Source organism: Phoxinus phoxinus, assembly GCF_949152265.1.
Source record: "Phoxinus phoxinus genome assembly, chromosome: 1".
Lineage (NCBI taxonomy): Eukaryota > Metazoa > Chordata > Actinopteri > Cypriniformes > Leuciscidae > Phoxinus > Phoxinus phoxinus.
The window spans coordinates 15,003,436-15,029,848 of record NC_136876.1 but is presented as its reverse complement, the minus strand read 5'-3'; the positions used below and the strand labels follow the sequence as shown (position 1 = coordinate 15,029,848).

At 37.4% G+C, this 26,413-nt stretch overlaps 3 protein-coding genes across 3 annotated transcripts; 2 read left to right on the top strand and 1 right to left on the bottom strand.

The window, feature by feature from the left end:
- Nucleotides 1-547: 547 nt before the first annotated feature.
- Nucleotides 548-10,647, top strand: crb3a (crumbs homolog 3a). The gene is made up of 4 exons (XM_079628320.1): nt 548-1,249; nt 1,987-2,180; nt 6,997-7,034; nt 7,505-10,647. Exons 2-4 carry the CDS (start codon nt 2,111-2,113, stop codon nt 7,712-7,714), a joined length of 318 nt encoding a protein of 105 aa, XP_079484446.1. The 5' UTR covers nt 548-1,249; nt 1,987-2,110; the 3' UTR covers nt 7,715-10,647.
- Nucleotides 10,648-10,721: 74 nt separating this feature from the next.
- Nucleotides 10,722-15,405, bottom strand: tubb4bl (tubulin, beta 4B class IVb-like; the record flags this gene model as incomplete). The annotated part of the gene is made up of 4 exons (XM_079634199.1): nt 10,722-11,071; nt 11,956-12,066; nt 13,907-14,006; nt 15,349-15,405. The coding sequence occupies 4 exons, from the start codon at nt 15,403-15,405 to the stop codon at nt 10,854-10,856; spliced, it is 486 nt and encodes a 161-aa protein (XP_079490325.1). The 3' UTR covers nt 10,722-10,853.
- On the top strand, nt 15,099-23,310 carry LOC307006850 (uncharacterized protein). The gene is made up of 11 exons (XM_079628296.1): nt 15,099-15,826; nt 17,106-17,191; nt 17,836-17,976; nt 18,065-18,213; nt 18,364-18,500; nt 18,607-18,700; nt 18,832-18,931; nt 20,249-20,502; nt 20,593-20,779; nt 22,644-22,771; nt 22,848-23,310. Exons 2-11 carry the CDS (start codon nt 17,110-17,112, stop codon nt 23,163-23,165), a joined length of 1,590 nt encoding a protein of 529 aa, XP_079484422.1. The 5' UTR covers nt 15,099-15,826; nt 17,106-17,109; the 3' UTR covers nt 23,166-23,310.
- Nucleotides 23,311-26,413: the final 3,103 nt, after the last annotated feature.

Below are 26,413 nucleotides of genomic sequence, written 5' to 3'. Positions count from 1 at the left end.
TCAATTTAAAACATCCTTGCTGAATAAAAGTATTAATTTCTTTCTAAAAAAAAGAAAAAAAAAGAAAGAAAGAAACGGAAGAAAAATAGCCTGACCACATACTTTCGAACAGTAGTGTAAATTGTTTATAATATTTTTATATTATTTTTTTATACAGGTTATAAAAAAACATTAAGCAGCAGCACAAGTTCTGTTTCCAACATTGATATTAACTCAGTATATCAGAATGATTATTGGATGTTGAGGTATTGTTTTTGAACTTGTGAAACACATTCTGCATTTTATGCCTGCAGATGTATTATTATGATAATGTATCATTATTACTGCTATACTGTAGTAGGCTATATTTGTGTTGTAGTTGTTGTCGTACTTTTTACCATGAGTGAGTTTTATGCTAATTTCCTTTTTTTCTGTGATTTTCTGTGTGCCATCAACGAAACAACAGACACGAAGTGGTTAATCGTTTTCCTAAAAGGGGGAAAGGATTAACAGAAGTGTGGTATGTCAAGAATTTCTTTCTTATGAGATTAAAAGTTCATTCGCTACCACTGGAGGTCGCAACACTGAGAGAACATTTTAAACCGACTGTATTATTGATAACGTGTGTGTGTGTGTGTGTGTGAGAGGGCTAGTTTGTGTTATTTAATTTATTTTCTCTTATTTGTTATTTAGGTTAGGTTGGGTAATAAATGAAAGCTAAAAATAAAAATAGCTTACGTTGAAGAAAAAAATCAGTCGGGTTCAGAGTACAGATGGAAACTGTTTAATATCCGTAAAAAAATTCAAATTAGTAAAGGGCGCAAGGATCGAAACAGTGCTGATGACGTGCGTCAGTAAAGCCGTTACCGAGGGAGGACGCGAGCGCGCGCATCGCTCTAGTGCGCAGGTGGATCTCGGCGCACAATAGCGCGCCTGTCTCGCGCCACAGGTAGTGGCTGCTGGATTCAGGTGTTGTAACACGACACTGAACCATGTGATCAGCGATGAGAATTTAGGAAGAAGACGAACCCAGCTCGAGCTTTCACTCAACACTCTAGTAAATACAAGACCACCATTGAAAGCAGGACAGGATCCCGAAGGACAATGTTTTATTATGCGCAGGACGCCGGAGTGACGAGCTAGTTTCGGTTTAAATCCTTAATTTGACCGGGTAAGGTGAGAGGCGGAAGCGACCTGCGGGACATATAGTCCACATACATTCAGAAAAACTCGTCAGGAAACATCGTGGATTATGAAGGTGGACACACAGGTAACGTTATGAGTTTGTTTATGTGTCGTATCGAATGGATGAATGTTTCCTTAGCAACACAAATAAGGTGGACGGGAATGTTCATGTCGTGAACTAGATAAAGGTTAACGTTACCTTATGAACAGAAATGAAAATAAGTACCTGCCAGGAGTCAGCTGTTAAGTATTAAACACATTCAATACATCTGGACACTCTTAAATAGCCTAACTTGTATGGTAACACTTTACAATAAGGTCTCATTTGTTAACATTAGTTAATGTATTAACTAACCAATGTGTTACTGTATTTGTTAATCTTTGATAACGTTAACGTTAGTTAAGAAAAAAAATATACAGCTGTTCATGTTTCTTCACAGTGCATTAGTTAGGCTAATGTTAACAAATATAACATTTGATTTTAATAATGTATTAGTAAATGTTGATCTATTTTTTACCAGAACAGAATTTACACATGGTGACCTTGTTTAAAATCCAAGTTTGCACAGATAAGAAAAAATAAGGCATACTGGAATGAATCAGTGCATTTGGATTTTTTTTATTTTTTTTTATTTAGGAGATCATAGCCAAAAAGATTAGTGAGCTAAATTCTTATAAAACAAATATTTCCTTTCTGCACTCTTACAAATTAAGGTTATTTATTTGCATCTATGGAGAAACTCACTGTTTTAAACCATAGGAATGATCAAATCTGCAAACCGACTTCAGATCCTAACATACGTTTCTACTCTTCTTTTGCAGCTCGCTAGATTTTTTTATTCTTTGATCTCGGACATGATTTATTGATCACCTCCGCTCCACCCTAGCCGGAGCGTCAGCCTCCTTCTGGACGGGGGTAGGGGTGCAGATTGACTCCATCCCGGAGATGATACGGCAGGTTGGACTTCTGGCAGGGAGTTTTATGCTGCTGCTTCTCAGGAATGTTTCGGCCCAGGGTGAGTCACTCGCTCCACCTCTGCAGTCATGTCCGAAACTGAACTTTGAGAGTATCCGGATTATTAATCACTGTTGAAGCTCTGACTGCGTTTAAACGGCTCAATTGAGTTGCGTCAGATTAATCTGAACACGAGCCGAGTAACACTCCTCTAACTTGTACTAAGTTAGTACTAGATTGCCTGAAGTGCCCCAGAAACAAGCTCAAGCATGTCAGTTTTCTGCAGAAACATCTAAGGTATTGTTGAGGTCATACAATTGTACCCATTAAGATATATTATAAACAAAAAGGTATGAGAACCGTGTAATCATAAACTATGAGTATCATAAAATCCGCCCAGATCACATTTTACCCCCAAAATCACAATAAATTATATTTTCCATATAGAAAATGAAATAATTTTTAGGGTCATTACTATTTTCTGTATTGTGAAATTTTTATGACATCCCCCACAAACTACTTATTCACTGTGTAATACAACATATCTAGTTATCATTACTTTATTGTGAAAATGTTATATATTATTTAAATGCATTATTGTAGTATTTGTTACATACTTTGATGCTGATTTAAAAATTGAGAATTTGGTACAGAATTGTGCTTAATTGTCAACAATAATGTCACAATGCTTCAAAATAGGCTGCATGTATTTTTTTTTTTTTTTTTTTTTTTTTATCTAATTTTGGGGATACTTTTTTTTTTTTTTGAGATTCATACATACAGTTGTAATCAAAATTATTCAACCCCCTTTGCAAATCAGGTTAATTGGCAAAAATATACAGACTTTCTGCTGTTTGCAATGAACAAATCGAACAAAAGTAATTAAAATAGGTCAACACAACTAATATTTTGAGTGGTTTCCCCAAATTCAACTGACAATGCAACTTTTAGGCCACATTTACACATAGCCGGGTATTTAGAGAAACGAATATTTCCCCCCCTCCGTTTTCAAAAATAACATCGTGCACACAACCCGCATAAATACCAGATAAATACGCCGTCGAGCGCCACCATAACTAAGCCAAACCTATGGGCGGCAGTGTAGGGAGAAGGATAAAGCCCTGCAAGCCAATCAGAATCCTCAGAATCGACAAGAGAGAACCTAAAACCCCGTTTCTCAGTTGACACGACAACATATATAAACTTGAAAACGGAGGGGGGGGAAATATTCGTTTCTCTAAATACCCGGCTATGTGTAAATGTGGCCTTAATGACTTCCGCAGTCTCAAAACTATTTAACCCCCTGAATATAATCTCTCACAACAGCACAAATCTGCAAAACAGGTGTTGTCTCAAGCACACCTGATGCCACTAATCAAGGGCTTCATTAGTTGCTCCGGGTGTGCTTGAGCTAGGAATGGGGATGTACATGTTCTGCTCATCTCAGTTTCCTTGATATTTTTTAAAATACCCTTTCCTGAACATGTTACATCATTTCTTTATTGCAACATAAGCACATTCTTTCAAAACAAACACTGGGACAAACTCAACTAAGGCCACATTTACACATAGCCGGGTATTTAGAGAAACGAATATTTCTCCCCATCCGTTTTCAATAATAACATCGTGCACACAACCCGCATAAATATGCCGTCGAGTGCCATCATAACTATGCCAAACCTATGGGCGGCAGTGTAGGGAGAAGGATAAAGCCACGCAAGCCAGAATCCTGAGAATCGACAAGAGAGAACCTAAAACCCCGTTTCTCCCAGTTGACACAACAACATATAACCGGCGTTTTCAGAAATCTCCACTTTGGCCGGAGTTTTTAGAAATAATAGTTTTCTGGGATAAAAACGTTGTTTTCGTGTAAATGACAGGCCAAAACGCAGAGAAATATCTGCGTTTTCCCATCGTGTAAACGGGGCCTAAGTTAAACTAATTAAAGAATTAACAAAAGTTTCCATCTTCCTAAAAAACGTCCTTTGCCACTCTTTTAAAGAAAACATTTAATCAAAATTATCCCACTACATATTTAAACTGCATTCATGTGCTTCATAATTAGTCCTGCAACAAGTTCCTTCCCTTTTTTAAAGTTATCTTTGTCCTTGAGGGATTATTTACTCTCGTAAATGATTAACATTTTAGCTTTCTCATATGTAGGCCTATTCTCCCACTCTCTCTCTTTCTTCTATGCGTGTTTGTGCCTTCATAGCATTTAAACATTATTTTTAGGGACCGGCGTTTACACAACACCATTTTCAGCTAAAAACGTTTTATTCATTTTGGTTGTTCATTTACACAACAACAAAGTTTTGTGGGCTTGAAAATGCAAACTATTGAAAACCGGTTTCAAAGTGCAAGTTTTTTTAAATGATACTGTTATCGTCTCAGTGTAAACTACAAAAACGCAGATTTGTGGAAATGATGTCATGCATGCATAATTACGTCTTCAGTCTATAGCGTAGTGTTTCTTTACAAAGTGGCATCGCCATCTACAGGCCTGGCATGAATAATACAGCGGTTTTAGCCGTTTTTGCGGATCTGTGTGAACAGGGATCGTTTTGACAACGTTGTCGTCTGTGCGTGAAAAACATAAAGGAAGAACTTTTAGATTTTTAGCATTGCTGTTGTGTAAACGTGCCCTAAATCACCACTTTGCAAGTGTAACATTTATTTTCAATCAAGTCAATAGTTTTTGTACCATTACTTGTTCTCTGACCTTCAAAAGCACACTATGGTTTGTCAAAGTGCAACAATCACAAATGTGAGATTTTACAAAGTTGCCAAATTTTGAGATTATTTGAGTTTTTTGTTATTTGAGGGATTTGTTTTTGCTTAGAGAATTGAGGTAAATTATGGGGCACCGTTTGATACGTTGCTGGTTCTTCAACAAGGAGACAACTATGATAAAGTATAAGGTAGGCCTAATTTATACACTGAGGCTGTGATCGAGCTTACCAATATAGGGATTGGTGGTACAGCAAAAAAATCATCTTATTTACAACTATTTAACAGTGGATAGTTATAAACAGCAATGTTTGGTGGCATAGATTTTATACTAAAACGTTTACCAATGAAACATTACATACAGACTTTTCTAAACGTTACTGAGTGGATGATGGAAAAAGAATAACTGAATTTGAATTATAATTCACAGAAATTAATTTAACTTACTAACAGCAAATTACCATTGTATGGATCGCCACATTAGACACAGTACTTAGAAAAGCTAATGGCCAAATAACAGATATTCATGTTGAATATTCAAAATGTTATGTCAACAGCAAAATTATCAATGCATATACACTGAATATGACGTCATACAGTACCACACAAAATATTCAAAGACCATGTAATCTCTTGACGCATGCCGTTTTCTTTCCTGTGTAGACGTATTGAAACCGGAAAGGGGACGTGTTTAAAGGCTCATCCCTATGTTTTATTAGTTTATAGTAACCATTCATAGCTTATTGCCTATTCTGTGGCATTAGGGGGAGGGACATTGTCACTCTAGTCAAAATTTTGTATGTGCAAGATGAGTCATTAAATATTTTTTGTCAGTTTTCCCAGAAGAAACTGTAAATTTTAAACATGTATATATGCTAAAAGTGTATTTTGTCAACTTTTAGGAGTGCGATAGGATTAAGATTTATTTAAAAAATTGCACCATATCTTGTTTTTTTGATTGCATTGTTATTAAATTTGGTGGCATTTTTGCCCCAAGCCCTCGTTAAAGCAGGGCTATGCAGTTTCGGGAATTTCTTCGCTGTATTCTCGCTTTTTGCTCGCAGGTTTCTCTATAGAGCTCCTCCTACAGCTTCGGAATAGATATTTGACAACACTGTCGAAAAACACGTTGGTGACTCTCAGATACCAGAGGCTAGTAGATCAACGACATCAAAGCAGACGGGACAATCTTTACAACGTCTTCTTCTTTTGAGTTCGAACAGCATGAGGGAGCGCAATAATGACAGAATTTTAGCAGATTTTTTTGCCGTAAAGCAATTCGTTAGATCACGACACCTGATATCACTCGATACTTCCTGACGCTGCGGCCGGCGGCCCGCCGGCACAAAGTAGCAAGGATGTTTTTCCCGCTCACATACGATAGGGGGGTGCGAGACGACCACCACTCAACCCGAAAAAAAGTAATATAACCGTTCCAATGACTCCGAAGCTGTTCGGTTCAGGTAAAAAACCTGCATAGTTCACCTTTAATTTCTGACACTGTTTTGTGTGTGTGCTGCGCAATCGTGGGGGTCGGGGGTTTCTCGAGCGCAAGCCGAGGCCCGTTTCAAGTGAAACCTAGCGAAGGCAGCTACTGCTCAGATGTGTATTAATATAGAATCACACAATAAGCTCTAAATCCCCGCCTCTTAACTTTAGCTATATTTTTATATTATCAAATTTTGTGTCCAGATGTCCAGCTCTCTGAACATGTGCTGAATGTTGGGTGCTGGCTTTCATAATGTTGCTGTACATCATTTAAATTGTGAGATTACATCATCACAGAGCACACATATCACAGTTCACACCATTTAACATGAAAAAAAAACAACACTCAAGTTCCTCTGTTATTAATATTTAGTTCTCGTCCTCATATCTTTGCTTTTTTCCCCCTTATTGTTAACAAACTATAGTGTGACAGTGGTGCATGTCATAGTGATGTGACTTGAAATGATCCTGAAACACACCTCAGATTAAATATTAAAGAACCGCAAAGAAAACACGCGCTACTTTGAGCTGCAACACTGTCACTGAGAAACCATGTTGTGATTTGTCAGCCAGCCCTAGCTAGGATGAGTTCAAAAGTCATAGTTATTCATAATCTGTACAATTAATTGTCATCTCATTGTAATGTTTTCTATTTGCAGGAGAAAACAGCACAATGCCCAGTACAACTCCCAGCCCAGTAAGTAGAGATTCCTTGAGGTTTCTTTCCCCTCTTTATAGCCTGAAGGACATCAACTGTCAAAATGATTTCTCATATAAGTATCTGATTAACTGTTGGAGAGTGTTCTCTTCATTTGCTCAATGAGAAGCAGAATTGGCCAAAATTCAGAATTGGCTCCCTTTGAAGACTACGGAGCCCTCCACATGACATGCAGAAAAATTAACAAATTGTTCCCACGATTTACGAATATGTCAACGCATTTCGTTCCCTTGTTTTAAATAAATTGTGCGTACGATATTATAATTCGCTCCCTTTTTAATTGTAGTTCAATCAAACGAGGGAGCAAATAAGTACAACAATAAGTGTCATATTGCACGTAAATGTAGTTAATGCCACGATATCTCGATAAGTCAGTGCTTAATGCAGTGCAGCGTCCTGTAGTACTACTTCCGTTTGGATGACTAACATTCCTACTTTTCTTTGTCCAGGGCCCTAATATTGTGGCCATTGTTGTACCAACTGTGGTCCTGGGACTGGTGGCTATTTTGACAGCGATTCTGGTGTTCCTGTTCTGCGTGGTAAAGAAGAAGAGACAGACGGAGGGGACGTATCGCCCCAGCACAGAGGAGCAAACGGGAACCCGTAGCGTAGAGACGCCAGACGCCCTCAAACTACCCAAGGAGGAGAGACTGATTTGACACACTGGTTTATAACTAACCAGCAGCACATGATGATGGTGAATCAACTCCAAAATGGTTAAATGGATGAACATTAACTAGGCACTGTTTCTGAAGGCACAAACCTGGCCATATGTTTTGGCTAAACAAAGCGAGTCTGACTACTTGGAAGAAACTTGAAGGAAAACTACTCTCTCCAAAAGGAAACATATTTCACAGTACAGATTTGCATGTGCTGTTCTCTAGCATTGATTTTCTTATTTTAGACTGGTAGCTTTTCTCTGAAAAAAAAATATTTTGTGTTGTTTTAATTCCTTTACACATACAAATGCTGATATTTGTACTGTATGTAATGTTAAGATATGTTTAAAGGTGAAGTTTGTCATTTTTCCACTCCTAGTGGCACAAATCAGAAGTACGTTCTGTTTGTTTTTGCATTCAGAAAAAGGGCCAGACCAAAAGTCTCTTTAAGGCAAGTCATTTCACTTGCCGGCCATCTTTGAAACGCATCTTGGGCATCTATTTAATGCAATCTCATTGAAAGGGGAAACATCAAATTCTCCAAAGCTGTTCACCAAGCTTACGATTAACATTCATATTTGACATCACCAATGAAATCTGATCTTATAAATTGTTTCTAAACACTCAAATCATGAAAAAAAAACTTGCATTTTTCTGGCTGGACCAGCCAATGCGCATGTGGAGGCATAAATGTTCAAAACTCAGAACACTGACTGTTTCTTTACCGATTGGCTCATTTTATTTAGAAGGCGGGACTTATTCCGCCATATTGCGTGTTTCACTCTCTCCTAGTCACAGGAATACAAGTGCACCGTCTTTACATATCTAAAGTCTTTGGCCAGACTAAACGGCATCAGCTCAGCCAATGGTGTGAGTTTGGAGGCGGGACTATCTGTTTGACTGAATAATAGAAGCTGGGGGGTTATGACACTAGATTTTACACACTACACCTTTAAATATTTATTGAGATCCATTTGCTCACGATATTGGTTGTCTTTACTCTCATATCTGGTTTGTTGAAACCACTTTGATCATTTCAGAAATTATTTCATTTGTCTTGATTTTACCTCAGTTACATTTCTGTATCTATATATTTTTAAATAATATTAATTGTCCGGAAATTTGATCAGTGCAACAATGAATTCTACTTAGAATCGTTTTTGATTCTTTTTATGATAGCATGAATGTTTACACTCAAATATTTCATGCATTCTATTTAACATGAATGCCTTTCAGCTTTTTAGAATTTAAGAAGTTGTGCAGTTTATATTGAAACAAAAAGACATGAGAGGTTATACTATATTGGAAAAATAAATGTGGCAGTTAGGCACTCAGCGGAGTTACTATATTTACAATTCAGAATGGCATCGGGTGGCTTTGCTGTTTCTCCATATTAAGAATATTGAGGACACCACACACATTTTCAATAAAACGTGTTAATTGAGCTAATTCATTTTAGTGTTATTCTTCTGCTGAATATATAGTCCTGATTCTCAACGGGAGCAGTGCCGTGATATAATGTTGTGGCTGTTGTAATGCTGTATTGATGCATCGGAAGCCAGAACCGGAATTAAATGTTTTATCAACAGCCAATTTTAACTTGAATGTGCAAGGTTTCCGGTGTCAGTGATTGAGCTGTACGTAAACAGTCCATTACACTGCATGATGTTGCAAACTGGTATTTGCGATCATCATAGTATTTTCATTTATTATCATTATCATAAACACATTGGTTTGTAGTGCATATCGTTGTTATTTCTATAAATCCTCTTGATAGTTACCTATAGTGGCTAATAAATCATATCAGATTCACATTCACAGGAAATAACTTAATTCCTCTTTCGAAAAATAAGGTGGATAACAAGGCCTCTCAAAGATATTTAGTACAGGTCTCTGAATTTGTAGCTGGAAAGGTGTAGGCTACTTTGAGGTTTTATTACATTACATAAATGTCATATGATTGCTGACACTTGTACAATAATATCTGGGTGTGCATGGAGGAGTGTCTTTCTAGGAAACGTATTGCAATTAGACAGCATTGCTTAAGGCTGGGTCTCAGATTTGCTTGCCAAGAACAAAGCAAGATTTATTACGTAGACTAGATCTAAGAAAGACCTGTTCAGTAGGTTGTTTTCAGGAACACTGCTCTCTAGTGGTTGATAAGATTTTCAGTCTTTTGCTTTTGATTTCATTTGCATTTTCATTTCAAATGGCAAAAAAAAAAAAAAAATATATATATACATTTGAATGATAATATCAGGAAACTCTGTTCATGTAAATCAGTGGTCCTCAACCTTTTTAACTTCAAGGCTGTACACTTTTAAAAATACCGGTTACAAAAGGGGTTTATCACAGTTATGCCATAGAAGAAAATGTTTTGGTTCCCCAAAAAACCTTTTAAAAGAACCATTTTTTTTTCTTAATGTGAAGGAACTTTAATAATCTAAAGAACCTGTTTTCACTACAATTAACTTTTTGTTGAATGGAAAGATTCCATGAATGTTAAATGTTTTCCTTTAAACCATTGATTCCAATGAAATGAAAAAAAAAAAAATCTTCACAAAAATGGGGAGTGGCAATGTATTTAAAAGATAAATTAATTAATTTCATAGTTTAAATAACTACTTAAATGTTTTTCAGAGTTTAGGTTTTTTACTACTAATTAACCAAGTTCCATGACTTTTTCAGGTCTACAAATTACACTTTTAAATTCACTCATATCCAAGTTACTAGACCATGGGAACCATTAAAATGACAGTTGTTGAGGGAACGAATGAAAATAAAAAAAAACATGATTTCCATCTTGATTTTTAGATGTTTTAAGCTGATTTTAAAGCTTATTTTGTTTTATTTTTAATCGTTTAAGTCATACTGCCCCCCTAGTTGAGGACCACTGATGTACATTAGACATTCATGTAAACCTCTGTGACGTTAGAAAAAAAACAAAAAAAAAGCAATTTGCCTTTATTCAGATTTACATGGACAATAGTTTCATCGTTATGGAATCTAAAAGGCTTCACAGTTAAAAATGACTTGCGTTGTTGCATTCATAACTCTCAGAAACACAAAACCAAACCACACAATTCCTCAATGTCACTGGTAGGGCTGTATAGTTCATGGATAGTGAATAAAAACCCATTCATTGTTCTGGAGAGCATAGGTTTGTGGTGAGAAAGATGAGATGATGGTGATGGAGTAGAACACTAGTTGCTGATCTTGCTGATGAGGAGGGTTCCCATGCCGGAGCCGGTGCTTTCTGCTTCCTTACGAACAACATCCAGTACTGAGTCCACCAGCTCTGCTCCTTCTGTGTAGTGACCTTTGGCCCCAGGCAGATGTTTCCAGCACCACTCTGACCTGCAATCATTCAAACAGGAATTGAACATTGACGGTCCCTTTCGAGGAAAGTAATTTACTCTGACCACATTTGCAACGCCTCTTGGGCAGAACCTGATTTCATCAAGTGCAACATGTCCCTGGATCAACATCATTGTTGATCCTGGGACAACATTCCAATCAACCAATCAGGTTTGAGTGACAATTTTACAATTTATGTCAAGTTTAGGGTTATAGCCAGGGTTAGGTGCTTCTACATCAGTGTTATTCACCTATCATTTCCCTCTGGTTTTAGGGAAAACTAATGTGTATTGGGTTAGGTTTAGGAGTAGGGATATGGTCAGGATTAATTTTTCGGATGGAATGTGGTTCCAGGATCAACAAAATATATTGACCCAGGAATGCATCTTAACTCGGCAAAATCAGGACTCCTGGCAGCTATTTTGGGCATCCGAGACCATGTCCTATCTACTTGAATGGGGGAATCGTGAAATCCCTTAACCTGCTGTCCAAACTCACATTTATTTCAAATCAGCAATAAAATGAACTGACATGAACAGACCTAAGCTTGCGCCAGGTTTCTAAGGGAACTGGAGCTTCAACGGCTCTTTTATTTAGAAGGCGGGGCTTATTCTGCCATATTTCACATTGCACTTTCTTCCATTATTAATAGAAGTCTACTGTCCTCCTCCTGGTATATCTATAGTCTTTGGGGTGTTCATTCTGACACAAATTTTTCAGGCATTCACCAAGTCAAATCTGAACTCCTACCAGCATCTAATAAAAAAGACTATTTAGTTTTTGTCGGTGTGGATTCATACCTACTAATTGCACTCATTACGATGTGAATTCATACTCTACTTTTGTTATTTCCATCATTGTGCTGGTGTTTGATGAATGCTTACCAAACACAAAGTTGTCAGGTCTAAATATCTGTCCAAAGGGTCCAGAACGAACTGAATCCATCGTGCAAGGCTCCAGGTCCACCAAGACGGCACGGGGAACATACTTCCCACCTAAACAGAGAGACAGATACAGTAGGTCAGACTGACCAGACACTTGAAAACTTGAATGAATTTCAACTGGTCTTTCTATCTTCCTTTTGCTGTAATGACTGCAGTATTTCGTATTTTTAGTATTTTTATATAATTATATACTAGGTAAGTATTATTTTTATATAATTATATACTAGGTCACACTTTATTTTAAAGCAGGGCTATGCAGTTTTGGGAATTTCTTCGCTGTATTCTCGCTTTTTGCTCGCAGGTTTCTCTATAGAGCGCCCCCTACAGCTTCGGAATAGATATTTGACAACACTGTCGAAAAACTCGTTGTTGACTCTCAGATACCAGAGGCTAGTAGATCAACGACATCAAAGCAGACGGGACATTCTTTACAACGTCTTCTTCAGTCGGGCTCGAACACACTGGAAAGTAAATATTTTGAATTCGCTTGTATTTTTATATTTGGATCAATATTTCTAAAGAGAGAGGGAGGCAGAGAGACAGAGGGAGATAAAGAAACTGAGTATAGACTCATATTTATCTGGTTAGAAATATAAAAACCAAGCATGTATAAACCAAATAGGCTATGTAGAGTTACAATTGTGTTTTTAAAGGAGTATCTCCAATTTATTTCTTTTTTTATGGTTTTCATCTCTCCTTTTTAGAAAATGTCCTTACCGCAACATAACAATAACGTTAAATTGAAACTTTTTTATTTTCTATAAAAAATGTATACATTCACATTACTTTCAAGATTTGTACATTTTTGTAAAAACTAGTATTAAAAAGTAATTTAAAATAAAGGGGTTTTATGATTTGATTTTCTTTATGCCGTGGAAAATGTTGATGTTAACCTTAGATTTCATACATGCCATAGATACAACATTTTGCTTTTTATGATAAATACGATCATTTTAATGTGTAAATCATCTCTATTAAGTGTTAAAATAATTTTTGCAAAAACAAATATCTGATTCATAATAATAAAAATAAATCATTGCTGCGGTAATGGCAGTTTGTATCGGTAAGGACACAATGTTAATGGCACATGTTAATAATGTAACCATAACAATAGGTTACTGTAGAGAAAAATGCTGAGACAAAAACAGAAGGTATTTGGTCAAAGATACAGTTATTGCAGAAAAGACTGGGACAAAATGATTTTCTTGTTTCAAATACTCATACATGTATGAATTTCTATTGTAACAACAAACTTAATTTGAGGCCTTCGGTATTTTGTTTTGTCCTCTGGTTTCTTTCGTTTATCCTCCACTGTCTTTGTTTTGCTGTCTCACTGCCACTGTCTGATTTGTTCATCAAACACGTCCCATAGATGCTCAATCGGATTCAGATTGAAGCCAAAGCGTTTTTGAATTTTAGTCGTTGCGCCTAGAACTCTTTGTCATGTCCCTCAAACCCTTCCTGAACAATTTTTGCATTGTGGCAGGGTGCATTATCCTGCTGGAACCGGCCACTGCCATCAGGGAACACCATTGTCTCGGTCTGCAACAATCTTAGGTGATACGTGTCAAAGTAACATCCACATGAATGCCAGGACCCAAAGTTTCCCAGCAGAACATTGCCCTGTGCATCACACTCCCTCCACCGGCCTGCCTTCTTCCCATAGTGCATCTGCTGCTGTTTCTTGGTCGAGTGGTCTAGTTCTGACACTCACATGCCCATTGTAGGCACTTTTGGTGGTGGACAGTGGACATCATATATAGGCACTTTGTCCGGTCTGCTGCAAACCAGCAAACTGCTGCACTGTGTGTTCTGACACCTTTCTATCATGGGCAGCATTACGTTTTTCAGCAACTTTTTGAGCTACAGAAGCTGTTCTGTGTGATCGGACCAGGCAGGCGAGCCTTTGCTCCCCATGTGCATGTGTGAGTCTTGGGCGTCCGTTCACCAGTTGTCCTTCCTTGCACCTCTTTTGGTATAGGTACTAACCACTACAGACCGTAAACACCCCACAAGACCTGCTGTTTTAGAGATGCTCTGATGCAGTTGTCTTGCCATCACCATTTGGCCCTTGTCAAAGTCACTCAGATCTTTTCACTTACTCTTTTCTCTTCTTCCAACTCATGAAATTCAAGAAACGACTGTTCAGTTGCTGCCTAATATCTTCTTGACAGGTGCCACTGTATGGATTTAATTAATTATATTCACCACACCTATCAGTGGTTTAAATGTTGTGGCTGATCAATGTATAATATACAGTATAAACCTTGAAATGGTCTCTACCGCAACACAAAGTCTTTACCGCAACACCTAAAAATGCTGCGGTAAAGACGTGCTGCGGAAATTAATTTTTTTGCAAATATTGTCAGATAACTGGCAGATAGCAAGGTCTGATACATTAGTTTTGACTTTTAGCAACACATATATATGTATTCAACAGTGATATAAATACATGTTTTAAATGTAATTCAAAATACACAATTACTAAGCTGAATGGTAAGGATGCACAATAAATACTTGAGAAGAAAAGATGATCTTTATCTTATTTTTTCTGGAACTTGTGAGTGACCGAATGGAGGTGGACCAATCTGTCAGACATTTGTTTGGCTTTGAACAAATGTCATACTAAGAGTCTTTTTCAGTGTTGCGGTAAGGACTCAAAAGTGTGGGACAGGTTTATTTAGATGAAAAAAATTATATGTAAACCTAAAAAATTAAATGTAAAACTAATTCATTTGAAATAATGTCATATTGTAAAAGAATGAGCTAATTTTAAGTGCCTCAACACTGAGACCACAGGTGTGGGACATGAGCAACAATGGTGTTTGGACTCATAAATGCTTCATAATATTACATTAAATCATATTATTTATTCATTATTTTTTATGACACTACGTTTATATTTATGAAGCATCAAATGACACATTTGAACATAAATCTAAAATTTCACTACTGGGACTTAAAAGTGATCCCACTATATATTACGTAGGCCTAATATATTTGCAAAATATTAAAAAAACAAAGTAGAATATTTTATTCCCATATGCTAAGCGTTAAGTAGCATGGTCATATCGTCGATAGGTGGAACCAATCCAACAATTCAATCTCATTGCCATCAATTAGGCTACCCTGAAGGGTGCGTATAAGGTCTAACTGTAATAATAACTCCCATCTCTTCGCAATGTGTTCAGATCGGGATTGAACAAATGCGATGAAAGCGGCAGAATGAATCTGGAAGATAAAGGCGGATCAGTCGTCTCGGAGAGCATCGCGTGCATTTGTCCAATCTGAGCCGGCCGTTCTCAAACAAAGCAATTTATTTGTGCATTTTACCTTGGCTCCGATCTGGTTGCCGCACTGGCCGGCTTGCAGGTGCACAATCTCGCGCATGGTGCTGCAGGAGGGACACCGAACCGAACCGAGGGCTGGCTGGCTGACTTCTGCAAACTCACGGATTGAGCTGCTTTTTTTCTGCTCGTCTCTCTAATAACGCCCGCCTCTGAACTCCGTTACCGGGCTGAACGTGTGGTGCAAGATAACGTAATCGCTGTGGCAACCGAGGCCGGAGGAGAGAAGGAGGACCATGAGCTCGTAAACTGACAGTGTTAAACAATCAGTGTTACACTACATTTACTCTTAAGGAGATGATTTAACAACAAATGGTGAAAGATACCCCATAGTGTTGGTGAAAATTATCAGAGTTAAATTGTCTCGTTAACTTTACTCTGTTAACCTCCGCCCCTCAACCTAACCAGATCACACTTGAATTTCCTGGTGGTCGTCGCCATCTTCTTCTACATCGCACCGAATGGTAAGCTCTTTTAAAGGGATAGTTCACTTTGAAATAAAATTTTGGTATGTTTTAGCGTACCTGAAGTGCATCCAAGATGTAGGTGTCTTTGTCTCTGCAGTAGTTTAAATTTTGATATTTTTAGGTCAAACCGTTCTTGTCTGTCAGTCATATAATGCAGGTATATAGGTACTGTCTCCAAAAGCATGCACAGATGTCTCTAATAGCATGCAGAGAAAAGTCCAAATAAAAAAATTCCCCATCGTAAGTGCACATTGATGGCCTAAGACACGAAACAAGCGGTTTGTGTGATAAAACGAACAGTATTTATACCGTTTTTATCTCTTTTACACAACCACGTCCAAGTGATCTGTTTACACCGGATTTCTTCCCCGGAAACTAATCTAACCGCCTTCGATTGGACGTTGCATTTTTAAACTCAGCAGAAACGCGTGTGATTGGCTGTACGGCTCAACGTATGCCTTTGATTGACCTGAACAATGAAGCGAGTAGTGTGTCAAGATAGAAGGCTTACAAATTGGGAATAAGTGAAAACTCAACACTCCCGGATGAGTTCGCGCGAGGCCATCAATGTGCACTTACGATGGGGAATTTTTTAATTTGGACTTTTCTCTGCATGCTTTTGGAGACAGTAAGTTACCTATATACCTGCATTATATGACTGACAGACAAGAACGGTTTGACCTAAAAATATCAAAATTGAAACTACTGCGGAGACAAAGACACCGACATCTTGGATGCACTTCAGGTAATCTAAAACATACCAACATTTAATTTCAAAGTGAACTATCCCTTTAAGTAACACGTTAAAACATAATTTTAATATTTTATGTGAATAAATGTGTTAATATTACTGTATTATGTTGTAGTTTGATGAATTTTGTGTAATGTGATACGTTCAAACTCCGAATGGAACAACTTCGCGGTGAGTTGTGTTGGAGAAATATATTTTCATCACAATGTGTGGTAATAATAAATGCAGAATGACGTAAATGATCTTATATAATTTGTATTTCTGTTGGTTGCAGTTTTATATCCAGAAAATGTGTAGGCCTATATTGTAATTTTTAAACGTTGAATTATCTGCAATGCATTAACGTTAGCCGCCCGATTTTGACGGTCGAAATGGCAATGTTCAAATTCAAAGACCTAACGTTAGTTTAAAATACTGTGGTGACTATGCAAACTGTTGCTACATAATTTCTTTACTTATTTATTTGTTATAGGCACAAAACCCGTCTCCACTGTAATCTGTGTAAAACTTTGTCTTCTTTTACAGAGGGATGTTGGTTAAGGTGAAACTTGGGGATGGCCAAAAATTTGTTAAAATATCCGAGCTGTGCCTGAAGGAATTTTTGTCTGCTGGTAAGAAAAATATACTTTTATAGTGAATCGTTTAAATATCGTGTTCTTGATTCAAAAAATGAAATGCATCGAGTCTTTTCAAACACGCATCCATCGAATCCTTGTTTCTGTGTTGCAAATATAAACGTTTATCCCAGTACTTCAGTGATTCATTTTTAATGTCTTGATATAAACACTGGTATAAACATGGTAGCGATTAAAAATCGAGCAAAATCACCTTTTTACACTTCAAACTAAGATTGTACCAATTACATCATTACGCCACGAGGTGGCGCCAAGAGACTGTAAAATGTATTTGTCTTTGAATCATTCATTCCAAAGATTCATTCAAAAGGCTGATTCATCAGCAACGAAACATTTAATTGTATTAAATAATCAATTAACATTTTGTCTCTAGTATATTACATGTTATTTTGTTGTCTATTCAAAATCATGTGAGAACCATGATATCAGTTTGAAAAAGAAAAAAAATCATGATTCGTGCAACCAAAATCGTGCAACTCTATTCTTTTATTATATTAATTTAAATGTTTTTATTAATTTGTAAAAAATAATATATATATGTTCAGAGTTACCAGCAAGTAACTGATCAACCTCTTAATGGCTATACCTTTTCTTATTAATTTGCATAAATTTTTTCCCAGCATTTTTAAAGTTTGGTGTCCCAACTGTACCCGAGAATGTGAAGGTTTTTGATGAATCGGGGACTGAGGTGGATGAGGATGTTTTTGAGGATGTAGTTAAAGATTCCTCAGTTGGTGTTCTCACCATAAAACATGGTGCAGGTTTGTATATTTTTTATTTACTTTATCAATTTTCTCAGTGCTTGCTTATTAGTATCATGAAGACTTTGACCACCCTATATTCAACTAGACTTGGAATCTGCCTCTCCACAAGCCTCTCCTGTGCAGTTAAATGTGTCCCTGTCTTCATCAATTGACTCCACTGACTCACAGGATACAGTAATAATTGAAGAAAGCTCTGCAAGTAAAAGAACGAGACTAGATGATGAAGCTAAAAAGGTGGGCATCAAAGTTGTTATTTATCATTTTTTTGGCGGGGAAGACTGTTAAAATTCATCAATCTGAAATAATAGCCTTTTTTTTATTACATATTTTGTTTCAGGTAATGTTTTGTACTTTAACATGCCATATTCATGCTTTTTTATTAAGTTGGTGGAATCCATTCTTGTCCATAAAACTGGTGGGCAGCATATAATAAATGAATACAAACGATTGAAGACTTTGGGGGATGAAACGAGGAGGAAAATGGTGAACATCCTGGCAGCTGACATGACCGAAAAGAATGGGTAATCTGCATATCTTGTGTATATGATCTCTCAATGTAGTTCCATGATTTCTTGTTTTTTGAACCTGTGCTAAAGAAAGGTTATTTATTTATTTTTATTATTACAGTACATCACCACCAAGGCAGGTTAAAGAAAAATACGCCAGAGGAATTGTGTCTTTGTTCCCTTACCTCAGTGACCCCTTGTCCAAAAAAGGCTACGTAAGTATCACACCATTTTTGAATTTTAATTCTGTTACCATGTCTTAAATGCTGATAATCACACAATACAGATGGTGTATTTTGCTCTTGAATTAAGACTTTTTTCTCTTATGTATTTTTCTCTTTCTAAGGAGCATTACTATGATGGTGAGAGTGGCACTGGGTACTTGGCATGGAGAATCAAAACTATACAAAGAGGCCTGGCTAAAGAACGAAGAGCATCATTTGAAGGTACAGAATGAAATTCAGAAATCACCTTATTTGCTTATTTTTTTCATAGCTCATTGTGTCATCTATCACAGTTGTGTTGCTATTGAGTTGCCTTAACTGTGACATTTTAAGGCGAGACACGGCAGGCAAAAACAAAAACAAAATTTCACTGGTCAATTTTGAGATTTTGGGCTATTTGTCTTCAATAACATGTCTTCTTTCAGACTTGTGGTGAAAACAAGTCCAAAATACACATTTAGGTCTTTATTTTACTACACTTTGTCTATTTGCGTCTGTAGATTTCTCTGAAATTCAACAAAAGTTGGCGTTCTTAATAGACGCGCTACTCCGCGATCTCTCTCTCTGCTTCCTTTAATCACACACACTGCTGGAAAGCTCTCTCTCTCCTTTATAATGCTGTCGGATCCAAATATGGTAATTTCCTTTTAATCAGCAACCAATCGTGAAAGTACAATGGGCATTTAAACCTAAAAGCGAAATCTCATTGGCTGATGTCAATTTCTGACAACCTGATTGGTTCAGATGCATGCGCTCTGACATTTAGATGTGTGTTTTTGACTGTTTTTCTGCTCAGTTGAAGGCCATAAATGCTGTGTTTATAAGTTTTGATGTGATTTAGGTGGTTTGTATTGTTGTTGCTAATGCTTTGATCATATATTGTGTCAGTAAATAGTTGTTTCCACTAAAAAAGTATGATTTTTTACATTACAAATCTTTAAATGCCTTTTTCTCAAAATGAGTTTTTTTTTATTCTCCAGTGACACATCTCAGCCTATGTGACCAAACTTTCCAGTTATACACTTAGCAGTATTCTGAAGATATGTTCAGAGGGATTTGTTAATAAATCATTCCTGGCCTGATTTATGTGACATTTTAATTAAAAAAATATGTCGAAAATCGATTTTTTTTTTGATTTCCTAGGTAATGTAAGCATATATTATATCCTGAAATCCCTCTGAACATCTTTTTGCATCTTGTGTGGAATCAAAATGAAAAAATAATTTTGCACCTGGCTTTATCATATGTTCAGATCTATCCCGTGAAAATATATGCAAAATTGCGCATATTTAATGAGATAATGCCTAATTTGCATAATTAAACATACAAATTTCAAAAACTTGTAATACATTTTTTTTATGAACTTGTGTAAGTAATCAACTGAGGAAGTTTCATGGTAATATCTATTATTTTAAAATTGTTCACCTGTAGTGTCTCGCCTTAATTTGTACAAAGATGACACTATTTTACCTTTTTTTATGAACTGTATGTAGCATTCTTTATGCAGTGTTGAAGCTCTTAAAATGCTTTATTCATCAGGACAAGGATCGTCTGCTGAGGGGATGTCCGGTGGACCAACTGTAAGACGGGAGTCAGAGTTTACCCCGGAGACTGTCTTGAGTGAGGATGAATGCAAGGAAGCAATTGCATTCATGAACCATTCTGCTGATGAGGACGCAGTCAAGAAGAAGATGAAATTGACATTTGACTATCGCCGCAACATGGTTCTTGACCCTATGCAGTCAAGTGATATTCTGACAGTCTTTCCACGTTTCAAAGACGTTAAAGGCTTGGTAAGTAAAGTCTTTATAATCCAATATTTAAGGAGTTTTAATTGCTGAGTTTGTTCAGGGTTTACGTCTAATAATGATTCCCCTGCTTAGATTGAGCAAGACTTTGTTCTGATGTTTGGAGAAGGAGTGTCAGGCAAGCTACTGGAGAAGTGGACGACTGCATTTAAGAAAAAAGTGATTCAGCAGTGCAAAAAGCTTCCAACCACCAGTGATGTTGGAGAACTCCTGCTAGCAGCTGAATCTCCGTCTGATGACTCAGAAGAGGGTGTTCATTTTGGTAAGATGTTTAAGAATTATTTAATACTTAGGTAATTTTAGTAATATTCATTTAAAACACTGCCTGGTCAAAAAAAAAGGTCGCTGTTTGGATTTAAATAGGCAAATGCTTAATGCCTGGTTCAGATTACACGATTTTAGCCCGATTTTGGCACGATTTGTTTGACGTAGGGTGTCGTGGGGATTCGTAAACGACAACGGGCGTCGGGACGCAAGATTTGATCGTTTCATCTCGTATACTGTGTCATAGTGGGCGACAACCTACGTCGCGTCTGCGATGCTTCACGACAAAAAGACTAGCATGTTTGATTTTTTTTCCGGTCCACCACGACGAGAGTGAGTGAGCGAGCGAGAGAGAGAGAGTGTGTGCTAGTGAGTGTGTGTGTGCTAGGGTGACCACCTGGCTATATTGCTCTGTTGCAGGTCAGACCTGATTTTGCGGGACACGAGGGAGATAACTTACTATTATTATAGGTGAATAAATATTGATTTTATATTAGATGTCTTTATTGCTAATAGGCTTTATAAAAATGTTAGTCTATGACGGCGCTGATCGGCGCTGTGAACGTCACTAATAATATTAAACTCATTTTAACAGCACGGGTCTATTCAATCTAAATAATTAAGTGAAAATAATAATCCAATCGCTAAAAAGCACATTTCCAAATAAACACATAAATTCCATTAGGAAAGACTAGACAGATTAAATGCGTTCTTACCGGATTCAGTAGCCTATATTTCTGTGCCTTTTCCATGCGTGATGGTGATACTTCGGTGGCTACACCGCAATCTCCTTTTTTAGGGTCACCTGTAACTGGTTTTAACCATGTATATTTTTTTCTCCCATTCCTTATCATACGAACAAAGACGCTTTTTCTTCTTGGGAGCTCCGGATAGATCCATTTTTCTATTGCAGATTTTTTTTTTTTTTTTCTCAGTGTTTGTTTTCCCGCTCTGGCTAGAACCAATAATAACGGCTGCGCATGTTCAGTGTTTTCTTATTAACATTTTTTTTGTAGAATTGTAATTTAAAAGGACGATGAAATAAAATGATGCAGACAAAATAAAAATGCGGGACACTGCTTATGACTTGCGGGACAAAGCTTCAAACTTCGGGACTGTCCCTCACCCTAGTGTGTGTGTGTGTGTGTATACGTGTGAGAGTGAGTGCGTGTGTATATGACATATACTATGTGCGAGTGAATGTCTGCGACGGCACGTGATGACTGGTCAGAAAACAACGTGTAGTCTGACATGTTTCTTGTCCACGACACGGCAAGATTTTAGGATTCAAAATCGCGTAATCTGACACCGTGACTATTGTAACCGACAAAAAAATCGTGTAATCTGAACCAGGCATAAGAGTCTGTGATTGGATCATCATTGCAGTGATTATGTTTCTATCATTTTATATGCTTGTGAACAGTTATTTCAAACCATAATTGATGGAGTGTGTAGCTTTTCATTCCTTAAACAACTATGAAGGCACATCATTGCCATATTCCAGGATTGACAATGTGAACATTCATCAGGTTCAAATTGTGAAAGAATAGTTGGAAAGTTGGAATAGAATAGTTAGCCATGATGTGTCTTCCTACGTAGTTGTTTAAGGAATGAAAACCTACACACTCCATCAATTATGGTTTAAAAGAACTATTCCCAAACATATTACATGATAGAAACATAATCATTGCGATGATGATCCAATCATAGACTCTTAAGCATTTGCCTATTTAAATCCAAACAGCGACCTTTTCTTTTGGCCTAGCAGTTTATTTTATTTATTTAGTTCCCATAAATGTTTTTAATATTTATTCTATAATGTCAGTTTTCATTATAATTCTGTTTTAATTCTGTCTAAACAGGTTGGGACACTGACCTCTCTTCTATACTACTGCTGTTGCATCTGATCCCACCTTCTGCCCAAGGCCGAAAGAGACCAGGAAAGGTGTCTGCTTCTCAAGCAGAGAAACATCTTGTTGTCTTCAAGAAGGTTTGTTTTTTTCATCATAGTTTCTTTTATTTAACACATCAGTGATGGTTCTCTTCAATTTGCTTGGTCTTCTCAGAGTGGAACAAACATTGAGGAGCATCTTCGAAACGTCATTGCTAGTGCTCAGCCCTATCTCCTGGCTGTGGGACCGCAGAGGAAATCAGTTCACCAGTACTTCATCATTCTCGATCAGCATGCCATTCCATGCAAGTCAACCTCTTCTCTTGGTGCCTTTGACGAACTGTTTAAGGCACACTTTGTTTTTGGTATCACCTACAACTCTATGCTTCACAACATGTACACTTTCATTCAGACCACTGTGTACAACATAGATGTTGGCAAAGTGAAAGAGAGTCCTCGTGTTGCTGAGGTCAGAGCAAGGCTGCTTAGCTAGGTCCCGTTTTTCTGCCCCCATGAAGTGTTTTGTTTGTCAAGCTGATTTAAATGGTTCAAAAATGCCTCTTAGGCACTTCAGATTAGTTCATGGTTTTGTTCCTGGAAAGAATCTTCACCTTAAATGCATAGAAGCCTTCCTGTAGCTCAAACAGTAGAGCATTGGCGCTTGCAACGCCAAGGTCATGAGTTCGATTCCCAGGGAAAGCAAGAATTGATAAGTATGTAAATGTGTAGCTTGAAATGCAATGTAAGTCGCTTTGGATAAAAGCGTCTGCCAAATGCATAAATGTAAATGTAGAAGCAGGTTGTGGTTCTGTGTTCGGTACTTTTTCAGGTTTTAGGAAACATCTGCACACAAAACATGCTGAGCAAAGTGACGGGGAGCTAAATTTTGACACCACTGATAGCCATGAGACTGCCAAAGCAGATGGACAAAGTAGTTCTGAAGTATTTGATGCCGGAGAGGTGGCCACAACATCTGTATTGTTAACGTCAAATAAGAGCACTTTCAATAGGAGGATCTTTGTTGACATCTTTGTACGCATGCGCGAGTGGTTGTGTGGCAACAAAACAAACAGTATGGCGGGCTGTAAAGACGCGACGAGCACTTTCAAGAGAGTTAGCGGGCGAAATCCACAATATATAAGCACTTTAACATCTGAAGACCTGAGGAGGTTTGGAGAGAAGCTCAAAATTTGTGTTGGTGACAAAATCGAAGTTATTCAAAGCCCATATGAGATGAGATGACAAAATAACGTTGGTCCGACTCGCCCGTGTCTTGGCCACCAATCTGCTGGGGAGACATTTATTCTTATTTAATAGAAACCCCTGGACCCTTCACTCATGAAAGATTAAAGGCTTTCAAAAGTCTGGAGGCCTATGATTATTTTGTTTCTCGAAAAGTTGGGCCGATCTTTTCTGCCAAACAGAAAGCAGTGATCGTGCTAAGACACCTGAATCAGAACGCGAAAACATGACTCGGTTGATTTGACTCAGTTTTTTTTTTTTTTTTTTTTTTTTAAATGAGCATCACAAACTTGATCGGAATCCAGGCTTTCTTCGGAGCGTCCAGGTTCAATCGCCTAATTGCACACAACCATTTAATTTCTTTCGTTTTTCGCGACCCTTTTCGGAGGGAATTCGAAAACTTTTTATCAGGCCCCCAACGAGCCGTACAATCGACCACACAGCAAGAGTGAACCATCCTCTTCTCTAAATCCTCCTCCAAACGTGCAAAACAATCAAATTACAGGTATCTAGCGGTGTTTCCTGCCACACGATTCCCATGATGCAACGCGACAAACATAAACAATGACGTCACAAGAGATCCGCCTATATGTGTGCGTCTGCTGTTGCACAACTAAAAGTTGCTGGATTAAGTCAATCTGCTATAAATGGTTTTGTTTCATCTATGGAGGAAATGGTTTCTGAGATTCATAGTCAGGCCCAGGATGCAGCTTTGCTCTGCCTGCCTTCACAGGACACTGCTACTAAAAGAAAGATACAACATTCGTTTCAAAACTTGGAAAATCCATTTACTCCGTTAAATTCTGAAGCCAAACGAAAGAGACTCTTTTTGGAAAAGTGGGGAATTATTGAACCAAGCGAAATTGTGCTTGGCACAAGATTTGACAGCAGGAGAAATAAAACCACAGGAACATTTGATCAGGTTGTTGTAACTGATAAATTTGCTTATATTCCCATTTTAGAAACACTGAAGGCAATTTTACAAAATCCGCAACTTACTGATTTGTTTAAATTAAGGCATTTATGTTGACTTAAGTGATGCAGCATATTTTAAAACTAATCCTTTATTTTATACAGAAAAGGATGCCTTACAAATTCAGCTATTTTATGATGACTTTGAGACCGCTAATCCTTTGGGATCCAAAAGGGGCATTCACAAATTGGGTGCTATCTATTTTACATTAAGAAATTTCCCCCCAGTTTTTAACTCCTCATTGGTGAATATTCATTTGTGCCCTCTTTCATGCACAGGATATTAGGCGCTATGGTTTTAATTCTATACTTGAGCCTCTAGTAAATGATTTGAAAGTGCTTGAGATTGAGGGGGTTAAGAATCCAGTAACTGGAAGTTGTATCAGGGGTACTATTCAAGTTCAAGTCACTGGAGATAATCTGGGCTTGTTTGGGTATCTCAAGTCATTTGGGGCTCGATATTGCTGTCGTTTCTGTCTTCTTGAGAAAGATCGCTTTCAGTCTGTGTTCTGTGAAGATAATCCTGAGGTTGTACTAAGAACATCTGAGGTGCATGCTCTGCACTGTGAAACTTTACAAACTAATTCTACACTCCCCCATGTTTATGGTGTCAAACAGACATGTTTGTTAAATTCACTCAAGTATTTCAACACATCCAACAACTTCGCAGTGGATATATAATGCACGACATTCTAGAAGGAGTTGCTCAGCTAGAGGTAAAACTTGTTCTCCAATACATTCAGTTGAATTTTCTGAGCGCTGACGATATTGCTGGTAGAGTACATGCTTTTGACTATGGTTACAATCAGCAGAGGAACCGTCCTCCCGTGGTCAAATTGTTCGATGGAAGCAACAATTTGGGTTTAAATGCAATCCAATCTTGGTGCTTGTTACGCAATATGCCCCTATTATTTGGTGATTTAGTCCAAAGACATGATAAACACTGGCATCTTTTGCTTTTACTTTTGCAGATTGTCAACATTGTATTTTCACCAGTCCTAACAGAAGGCATGACCTTTTATCTTAAATTTTTAATAATTGAACATCACCAGCTATTCAAAAACTTATTTCCTGAAAGAAATCTTTTGCCAAAGCATCATATAATGATACATTACCCACAGTGTATAAGAAAAAATTGGACCAATTCTTCACACGTGGTGTATGCGTTATGAAGCTAAACACAATTTTTTAAAAACGCAATTAAAAAGTTTCAAAAACATCACCAAAACACTAGCCAAAAAGCACCAATTTTGTATTGCGACGTACTGGGAGTCTTTTAGCCAGTACAGATTGTCTCTTGGCCCAGAGATGGTTGAACTCTATGAACTTAAATGTGGTCAAGAGATCGCTTCCGAACTAGGAGTGGTAATGTCAGAAGCTGTCTATTCTGTAAAGTGGATCAAACACCACGGCACAGAGTATCGCCCTGACTTTATTATCTGTACGGAAGTAGCATGTGAGATGCCAGTGTTTTGTAAGATCAAGACTATTGCTGTGAAAGAAGAAAATGTGTTGTTGTGTGGAACA